We start from the raw sequence: 10,535 nt of genomic DNA on the forward strand, positions 1-10,535 counted from the left end.
GGTAACACTTGAGGTAAAGGTTCCAAGTTTTGTATTCTCTTGTTTTTTCTTCTTGCATTACAGCCTTTTATCGCTCCAGGCAGTTCTTGGTTTAGGTCTCTGACCATTCACTGTCTTCATCCTTTTTGAATGAAAGGTCTAAAATTTCATGGGTATTATTGCAATACAGATAATATCAGTAATATTTAATGGCATACCAAGCTGATCTAGTATGATTCATATTTTTTGAACAGACAGTATTATAATAAAGCACTTTGTATGGTCACAAGTATTGAAAAGGGAAAAATATAATCTGTATTCATAACACTTTAAATTTATTACAAGAAAACTTGTGAAGAAAATTATGTCTAGACCATTATAACACTCTTGTACTTAAATGTTGTTTGTGTTTGTTTGTTTTTAAGATAAAATCTTTCTGTTCTATAGTAAATATTTTCTTTTTACTGCCTTTGTTTTATACTACCAAGATGCAGAATCATGTCAATTTCTAACTTTCTTTTGTTTTTCTATTTGCAGCAAGTTTCACTGGCAGGCCACAGGTATGAGACATGTTCACGTATTTGTATAGTCATTGGAATTGAAGTTCAGACATTACCAAAGGCTCTGCAATGTGCTGTTCTGGGATGCTGACCACATGGAATCAGCTGAAAATGGTTGGGGACAATTAGTTTCAAGCCAGCATCAGTTCTGCAAGATCAAAGCTGGTTCTTGAAACAACATCCCTATGTGCTTGTGCCCTGGTACCCATAGCTCCAGTTCCATGATTGTCTACAGTTCAAGACCTGCAAAGCATCTTAGGCATTAAATTAAGCTGCCTTCTTTTGTTAGGCAACAACTTTACAAACTCAAAGCAGGTATTTGGCTAATTTCACAGTTCACAAAAAAATGTGGAAATCAATCTGGTATTTAGATACTAACGAATTCTTGAAACTCTACCTGGTATGAATCATCAATTAAGCTTATTTTATAAGGAAGAGAAATAGGAAAAAACACTTGCTATAGGATTTGGTTGATATTAGGGAAAATTTATGACAAATAAGGAACAATTTAATCTTGTGTCACTGCAGAATTCTTGAAAAATTTAATTGCTAAATAAGTCTTAAAAACTAGCACAACTTGCTATGGGCTAGGTTTCAGAAGAATGAAGTGACAGGCAGAGTCCATTTACTCCCCTAAATTGCTTCACCTTGTCTATTAATCCACAGGTTGCAAGGTCAGACCTCCCTAAAGAGAGTATCTAAAAATTCAGAAATATTGCTCAACAAACATTTTAGTGGACTGTAATATCCTGTATTAGTAAGATTGCCCACTCAGACAGGAATTTCTGAAGGGAATGGGATGAATCGTGCCCTGCCCAAAGTGACTCAGACTTAGGGCTTCAGTGTCTTAATAAAGTACAGTAGTGAATTAAACTAATGTTTTTCAGAAATCCTTCCTGTAAGCAGGCATAGTGATATCTTTCAGTGTTCTCAGTGATTAATATTAATCTTCATAAAAAAGCATTTGATTTTTTAGATGCAGAATGATTCCCAACTGATCTCATGCCTGAAATACACCATTCCAGAGCCATTTAAGAAGGGATATTTCCCCATTTTGCAGAGAACAGAATCCTGAAAGAGGAGCCTGGAAATAAGCATCACATTTTAAGGGGATGAGTCCAAATCCTGGTTGTGCATACTCTGCATTTTTACCACTGAGGATTTGGATAGAACAGTAGTTATAGCCTACACTTTTTTTTTTTCTATGGGTACACAACAAGGAAAGCATGTAAGTTATATTTACTGCTCTGTAGTCCATAACATCCTTTGGGCTTTACTCAGCAAGAATTTTAAATGCTGCAACACAGTAAAATGAGGATTCTCTTAACTATGTGCCTCAGTGATTTGCTGAGTCTTGTGACAATACGTCTAAATTTTTAAAGTATAGGTGTTTTTTTTTGGTAAAATTACACACGAGTCCTTAACTGAACCAAGTCCAGAGTATTTAGATCTCTCTTTAGAGGACTGTGCATGCTAAACAGTACTGACGTGATTATTTCTCATCATTACAGGCAATGTGAAGTGCTCATTTGGACGTCAACCAGTGCTTCTTGATGTGCAGTACAGCCCTTTTCTACAAAACGCCAATCGCGAGTTCCACTTCATCAGAAGGCTGCATGGGACCTTGGGACATGCTGTTCAATTTGACTGCGTGTTCTACTTGAAATAGTAAAACACTGAATACCCAAAGATGAGGATGTTGTTTTTATAGTATTGTTTTTTTTCTTCTTCTTCCCTTTCTATGCAACTGTAAATTAATGAGCAGTGGAGTATTTGTCACTGATTTGTACAAATATACAGCCGCGGGAAAAGGGGCAGGGGCTTTATATACGTTCTTTTTGATAATCGTAAAGAGAACTGCTAAGGAGTTTGGAGCAAAATGTTACATTTATACATTCCTTTCAGCTCTTTGCTTTTACATTGTAAAATATCCTCAGTTACGTTCTCACTCATTTAATATTCTGTATGGATTATTTATATGCTAACCATCTGACCACACAGACTCCAGAATTATTCTTGATTTATTTTCAGGATTGACATATGAAGTTCCCATGATTTGCTTTATTGTAACTGTTTAACTAAAATTGCCATTGAGTACAAGCTACAGTATTTTAACTCCATTAAACAAGGTAAACTCTAATTTCAAGTCATATAATCATGCACCAAAATGGCATTTTTAACATTCTTTTAGTTATTTCCAGCCAACACACTCCATTTGGAGGATTATTTTTTTTAAGCCTTACTTTACGTTGAATCAGGAGATAGCTAAAAAGAGGACTTAGATGATAGTTTAAGTTGTTTTTAGTAAGGTCTAAGTTAGTGTAATCTTGCCCAACTTTGGAGACAAAGCTTTGCTGTTCCCTGCTGTGCCAAACTTGTTTTAAGTTTTGGAATTTACAGTCTGTGAACTAAAGCTCATTTCCGTGAGATCCCCTTCTGATAATCTAAACACACCAGTCTTTTATCTGCCTCTTGTAAATGAAGAGACAATTAGAAAGCCTTTTCCAATACTATTAGTGATGGAACGTTTTCTTCAAAGCTGCAGTGCTCTTAGATGTTATCATGTGGCATTGTAATCTTGCAACTCATCTTTATCTTTGAAATCATTTATTTATGTACTTCGAGTAGGGATAATTATGGGAAAGTTATGTCACTGATCAGCTGATCTCTAGTTTTAAAATAATCATAAGATTTTAATGCCTTCATGGGGTTTACAATGCTGCATGGACACTTGATTTAATTTCAGGACATACCTTTAATTCGTAAAACTGCATGCAATATATTTCATGTATAGTGGCAAAAAATGATACTATGTTGTTCTTGATTATTACTGAAGAAAAAGAGTCTCAAAATGGTATTGGAAGAGTTATACATTTTGTACCAAAAGATGCTAGAGGACTTTAAAACAGAAAGTCAGGAATTTCTAGTGTTTTTGTGAAGTGGTGCCAACTAGATTGTCCTGCACCCACAGTACTTACTCCTGGACTGCTGCTGCTGCTCAAGGCACAATGATTTGGGCACAGTGTTGACCACATTCTAGTGTTGGCTCCAGTGCCAGTTCTTTCTGAACCCTTTGGCAAATTATTTAACCACTCTGCCTCTGTTTTCCCATCTGTAAAATGAGGATTGATAGTACTTACCTCTCAAAGGTGTTGTAGAGCTTAGTGTCTGAAAAGCTCTATATAAATGCTAAGTATTATTCTGGATAGAGCAGGGCGAAACTGTCAGGGAGGGAAGAGAAGATGCTGGCTACTATAAATGCTTCATCTATTTAAAAAGTAGCATAGTTATTCCGAGAAGAAAAACAAATACATTTTACAGAAGAGGAAAGCCATGACCACCTTTCTACCTCAGACCTATCTTCATGAGTAGTATTGGAAATAGCTTTATATTCTGTTCTCTGCAAAGTACTTTGCTTTTATCAAGCTTATGTCATTCTCTAAGCAAAGAATCCTTAAAAATAACCCACCAAATAAGTAAGGAAAAAAAAAAAAAAAGGTCTCATTAGTGAATTTGGTGGCTTTTATTTTTGTTCTGAATATGAGGTTATGTATAAAGTTGTTTTCTGCCTGTGTTTGTATGCATCCTTTGTCCTCTGCTGCCAAGTAAATGCTACTTCAAACACTACATTGTAACATTCTTCCTCTGAGACAATAATAAATAAAAGGAATATATTGCAATAAAATGAGTAGTAGTATAAGTTCTTTCAAGTTTTGTGGTCTTCAAGGATGGCACTTGTCATTGCTACATCTTGTAATTTTCATTCTGAAGAGAACTTACTTATTTTAAAACAGTAGTGCTGTATCAGTCTATTTCTACATACTAGCATTTTGGAGTGTGGTTTTCATTTATATAAATGAGATAAAACACTTTTTTTCCCATGGGTCTGTGCATATCTTCTCTAGTATTCCATCTTTAGTCTGAAATCCTTCTCAGCTGCCTGACAGATTTTAAATTTGACCAACTGAGAAGCAGACTGCTTTTATGTAAAAAATGTTATGTATACACATTACAAAACAGCAATAATACATGAAGCTCTGTCAAATATTAGAACTGTAAATTAGTCTACAAGTTTCAATGCCATTCAGTCAACACGCTCAGCTGAAACACAGTATTAGGTATTCACTTAGGTATTCACTTACTTTCTAGCCCTACCAGGTGCTGATTTTAGGTGTTTGCATTAAGCTTTTGTTAATGAGTGTGTTAGAATTACTTTGCTTAAAGGAGGAAAAAAGTCCACAGCCCTAACAATTTTGTTTCCCAATAATAAGCTGGCACTGTTTTCATGTGTAGTAATTTTTTTTTTTTCCAAAGTAACAATTTAAGATGTAAGCATCAGTAAGGGCATTTTCCCTCATTTTGGAAAAGGATGCTTAACAAACAAGTTATAGGAAAAAATCAGTTTCAGCAGTTAACAAGGAATATGATTATAGAAATAGCAATATCTTGAGTCAAATTATATTCTGTGTTCATAACAGTAAATGTATCGAGAAGGAGGAGAGTGGTAGATTAAAGAATCTGTAAAACCACAAACTCTTAAGGAAAAAAAGGTATGACTTTTACACCCTCGGTGCCCTAATCGCTAAGTGCCAGAGCTCTATATCACTTTGATGTGCCACAGGGAACCCCACAGCTTAAAGCCACGCTTCAGTATGTGCCCCATGAAGGGCCTAGGGGATTAGAGCAGCACCCACTTCTCACCAGATTGTTGTGGGGCTTTTCTTGGGGTTGGGGAGGCCAATGGTGGGGTATGGCAACCTCCCACCCTCAATGAACCATGCAATGGTAGCACTCCCAGCTTCTCTGCACAATCTTTTACTTTCAGCTCTAATTAGCCTCTTGTGCCCTTCTGGATGGGGATCAGCACAGGACTGGGAGGCTTGCCTTCCAGTAGACTGGGTGGGGACATCCTGACTGGTAAGAGTGGGGGGCTGCATCTTCTGGGGGCAGGGGATGGTGTGAAGTCTGATGCTATACATCCTGATGAGTAGCCTAAGTCATACGGCCACATACAGAGTTGCTGCACCTTGTATGTGGCTTTTAGAGTAAGGGTTTCTTAAGGAGAAGGCATCTATCTTTGTGCTTGACCCTGTAAAATGCTAGGGCAGTTAGCGCCTACTAAGCAATGAAAGAATAACCAAGGGGTGGAGACCAACTAAACACTTTACAGAGGTAAGCAGAGAGGAGTTAATGCTGCAGTGTTTGTTAGTATAAACCTAATGATAAGCATTTGTTAGAGAAAAAAAAAATAAAAGGCTTGTTTCTCACCACTAAATGCATAAACTTCCATGCCAACAACTGGAGTTAAAGCAAAATGAGGCAGCACTGACTGGTCCTTTCTTCTCCAGGGAAATGGTATGGTTGACTGTCAGGCTTGTGCTGCTGCCATTCATGAACAAATTAATATGGTTTAAGACACTGGGGAAAAAAGGAGCTTTAGAAGGACACCCTGTCTTTATCAAAAAGCAGCATAGACGAACCCAATTCTGTTTGATTTTCTTTGTATTAGAGCCAATGTCTATATTAGCTATTTGAAGAGATTGCATAAGCCCCGTTTTCCCTGACATAGAATTTTTCACCATAAAAATCTGACCTTTCCTTAAACATAATGGATAGACACATCTCCATCATTTGAATGATAAACCCAGACTAATTATGTTTTCTAGGTCTGCTCAATGCAGAATAGACTTCACTCGTTTATTCCAAATGCTAACTAGAAAATATTAAAATATGCTTGGCTTTTTTTTTTTTTTTTTTTGAGATGTATGTGCAAATATGAGGGATGGAGAAGTGGGGAATTGTCAGCTTTCCTCAGCCATGTGCAACTGCAAGAACTGAATACAGATTTATTTTTTAACAGGCATAATAAAGCAAACACGATATTTTCAAGAGAAGAATTAAGTTCTGTGCCAAAGAGCTCTCAGTCCAAAATACATGCATACCCATCTAACTGGGGGGGCTGACAGCATATTTGTTTAAATCTTTATTACAAAACACCCTTGAGCTGAAACATTATCAAATCAGTTTATTTTCTCAGAAATATGAGATTGATTGATCTAACACAGACCACACCGCAGAAGTTCGTTGTGTATTGGGGCTTCATCTTCAGGAGAATTTTGACTTTATGAAACAGATTTCTTGGAAAGGCTCTGCAGATTTTAGCCTCATTACATGAGCTACTTAGATTATGAGACACCAGCCCTGCTAGGTCAAAGAGACTAGACCTGGGCACAAGAATTCCTGTCACCCAACTGTCCCCTGGATCAGGGGCTCTGTCCTCACTACACTTATTACTGTAGTTAAGAGGAAAACAAAACAAAAACAAATTTAGCTGAATTCATTTCTTTGTTTGTGTAAAATGTATTTCTGTAATGGGCAAGCTTTGGATTTACGCAAAAGACCAAAATATTTTTTAAACATTTACAGGAGAAACTGGTCTCTGGAGAGAGATATTTTTTGAGAGATATTTATATATATGTTCACACCTCTAGTAGAGAGCTGTCCTACGAAAAACCTTTCTGAAGGTTTTTAAAAACAGACACGCAGCTGCAAAACTGAGGAATCAATCCTGTCTACTGTCACGCAGAAATGAAGCTGTCATTCTATAAGGCTAAGTATTCTGTTCCCACAACAACAACAATCAGCCTTAAAAATCCAGCCAGGGTATCAGTAACAGTGGAGCATGAAAAAAACAAACAAAAAAAAAAAAACCACTTTTTAGTGGGATAACATATTTGAGAAGGGAGAGCTCCATTCAACCCAATAAGCAAACAAATCTCTCAATAATAACAAACTATACATTGTGTTCCTCACAGAAGGATCTTTCTTTCAGTGGCCAAAGATTAAATATTCCTTGGCTTACACATCTTCGGAAATTTATCTCCTGTCTTTAATGCCACTTAAATATTCATGATGTTCTAGCAAAAATTACACTCTGCAACTTAAAGCTATGCTTTAGAAAGAACAGCTGCAGGCAAGCACAGCAGCCTTCTTTGGAAGGGGAAGGCAGTGTTTTCCTAAACTGCTTTTCTAAGCAGCAGTACAGGTCTGAGACTCCAACAGGGGACAGATACTGCCAGGAGCGGGCTGCTTCAGCTTCTCCTCCCAGGCATCCCAGCACTGCGTCAAACTGTTGCAGGCTACACCAAGGAATCCTTTAGATTGAAACCTGCTCTAGGTTATCATTCTTTTTGAAAGTGATAAACCAGAGGAGCTGAATAGCATTCCTAGATGTGTGTGTGTGTTAAAGATAAATGCATACACTGAAAACCAGATAGACTGGATCTGTCTTACTTCTTAGTTGTTATCTCTGAAACTTGGTATTTACAAGATGAACTGTTCATGCTTTTGTTAGTCACTCATTTCATATAATTGAGTGCCTTGAAAATGTCTGGTTTTCTGACATGTAATAACTAATATTTAGCTTAGAGAAACTACAGTTCAGAAATTAGGATAGCCTTGGGTAACTAGATCAAAGGAAGATACCTTGGCATTAAATGCCTCCAAAACAATGGAAAACATAAAGCATCTTTACAACTTGTTATTGGCTGGAATAAGTGACCTGGTTATACAAAAATAACAAATACATAGTATTGCAGCAACCCTTCATTCATTCCTGCACATGGAACTCCTTTTGCCACCACAGTACCTGATACACCTTCAGCTGTGATATAAATGCTTTGGAAAACTAGGAGAAAAGAAAAAAAAAAGAAAGAAAGAGGATGGGACAGTATCCCTTACTACCAGTTTGAGAGTCTCGAGATAGATTTAAGGAAGTTAAGAAAAAAAACTCACATGGATGAGAAAGATTATGACCACTCACCAAAATTGTATATGGAGACAGGTTACTGGTTTTGATCAAATGACTGCCTGAATCCAGGTGAAGTGGAAGTTCAGTGGACAACTCACAAGCCAGAAGAGTTGGGAGTGGCCATGCAATAACAGGTAGCAACTCTTTACTCAATTGGATAATGAAAGGAAAAGGGGGGATGATTTTAAACTAAAAGAGATTAAAGATAAAAAAAAAAAGATTTAGATTAGAGATTAGGAGGAAATTCTTCACTCAGAGGGTGGTGAAGCACTGGCACATGTCGCCCAGAGAAGCTGTGGATGCCCCATCCCTGGAGGTGTTCAAGGCCAGGTTAGATGAGGCCCTCAGCAACCTCATCTAGTGGGTGGCATCCCTGCCTATGGCAGGGGGGTTGGAAATAGATGATCTTTGAGGTCCCTTCCAAACCAAATCACCCTAGGATTCTAGCTCGAGCCTTGCCCTGCAGCTTCAGGGACACGAGCTTCCTGAAGGCCAGAATTATCAGTAAAGACAGAGATGAAGAAGGGATTTCAGCACCTCAGGCTTTTACAGATGCTTTGTCATCAGGTCCCATTCTGCAGACCTACAATTTTTCCTCATCTTCCATTTCCTGTAGCTGTACCTGCAGAAGTCCTTGCAGGGGTCTTGGCAGCCCCCACACCTTCACATTCCTCACCAGTTCTTGTTTATGACTAGGGGGGTCTCTCTCCTCACCAGCTCCTTGGCTCACCCATTGGAAAGCTGTTATCAGTGCACTCCAAGAAGTCATCCCTTTACAGTTAGCATAACTCTGAGCCAATGCATTGTCTTACATGCAGCCATGAAAAAAAAATCTTCTGCCATGAGAAGTGACAGATGAGTAGGGAGGGACCTTTTAAGCACAGATGCTCTTGTTGATTTTGCTTAATACCCCTGAAAGTATTTTTGTGAGCAGTCTAATGAATGGCTGTGACACACAGACATGAACGGAGGAAGAAAAACTGTCCAGATGTATTTCTTTCTCCCCAGCCCCAGCAGCTCCTCTGGAATGGAAAGCATAGCTCTGACCTACTTGCTTTCAGCAGACTGCAATTACAGTGCCTATCAATTTTCTGTAAAAATACAGATGTGAACAAATGGAAAACCTGAGTGACTCAAACATGAACAGAATAAGAATGTTACTCTAGCCCCTATACCCTAGTCCTCACAAAGTTTTCCTTTTCCCAGACTGAAAAGGCAAACTGGGTGAAATAGAAACAGAACATCAAAGTAACCGTTCACTTTTTATTATGAAATATGGACCATGTTTTGTGAACAAATAAGGTATACAATAGTATCCATCTGTCTATTGCTTATACTTCCATTCTTCCCCCCCAAAAATATCTGCTTGTTTGTTGAGGAAGGAAAATTAAGAGTCATCTTTAGAATGTGAAAGATAATGACTTTTGATTTTGACCTCTCATTTGGTTTCTCACAGTGCATCTCCCACCACCCAGCTGGACACCCAGCTCAGCCCTTTGCCTCCAAAACTGGACATGGTGCTCCAGCCCCTGTATCCTCAAATAAAAGGGAGCAGTCACTTCCTTCTTTCTAGCTGATCTCAGTTTTGCTAGGACAGCCCCTCTCTGCTGCAAGAGCACGCTCTCAGGACAATAACCAAGACTCCATAGAAAAGGCAGAAGGTGATAGATGAGATTGCTGATTTCTGGGTTAAACCACTTAATATAGACCTTGACAACTTTTGGAAAAGAAATTCTTCTGATAATGACTTACATTCTTGTTATTGCAGAGACATTGACTTTATTTTCTGATGAATCACATTATTTAGAAAAATGGGATTAGGAGATAAATATATTTGAAAATGCCACTACCATATATCTGCTTTTTATCTAGACTTACTTTCCTGGGCATAAACTAATGTAGATACATATCCTAGGTTTTGGTTGGCTTCTTCACATGTTCTGAAGTATCTAAACATGGGTTTTAAAAATAAAAATAAAAATAATTCCAACCTACCTTTTCCATTAAAAATTCTGCCAGCTTATTCAGGTTGTAGCTCACTTCATTATTTATGACATCTCCTATGCCTTATAAATTACTACCAAGTGTAGTAAAAAAACAGATGGTACTCTTTCTTTGTCCAATGCAACGTTCCCATTGAAAGCTTCTTGGAAAGTATGTCTTAAAATAACAACTTTTTGTGAATA

At 37.7% G+C, this 10,535-nt stretch overlaps 1 protein-coding gene across 10 annotated transcripts in view; it reads left to right on the forward strand.

Annotated features, from left to right (window-relative positions):
* UTRN (utrophin) overlaps positions 1-4,224 on the forward strand; it is a 367,449-nt gene extending 363,225 nt beyond the window's left edge. For all 10 annotated transcript variants that reach the window (XM_068677000.1, XM_068677005.1, XM_068677001.1 and 7 more), the window contains 2 exons: positions 517-539; positions 2,051-4,224. In XM_068677000.1, the coding sequence (XP_068533101.1) occupies positions 517-539; positions 2,051-2,059 (32 nt within the window). In that variant the 3' untranslated portion in view covers positions 2,060-4,224. The remainder of the gene's footprint in view (positions 1-516; positions 540-2,050) is intronic.
* Positions 4,225-10,535: the final 6,311 nt, after the last annotated feature.

Source organism: Anas acuta, chromosome 3 (assembly GCF_963932015.1).
Source record: "Anas acuta chromosome 3, bAnaAcu1.1, whole genome shotgun sequence".
NCBI lineage: Eukaryota > Metazoa > Chordata > Aves > Anseriformes > Anatidae > Anas > Anas acuta.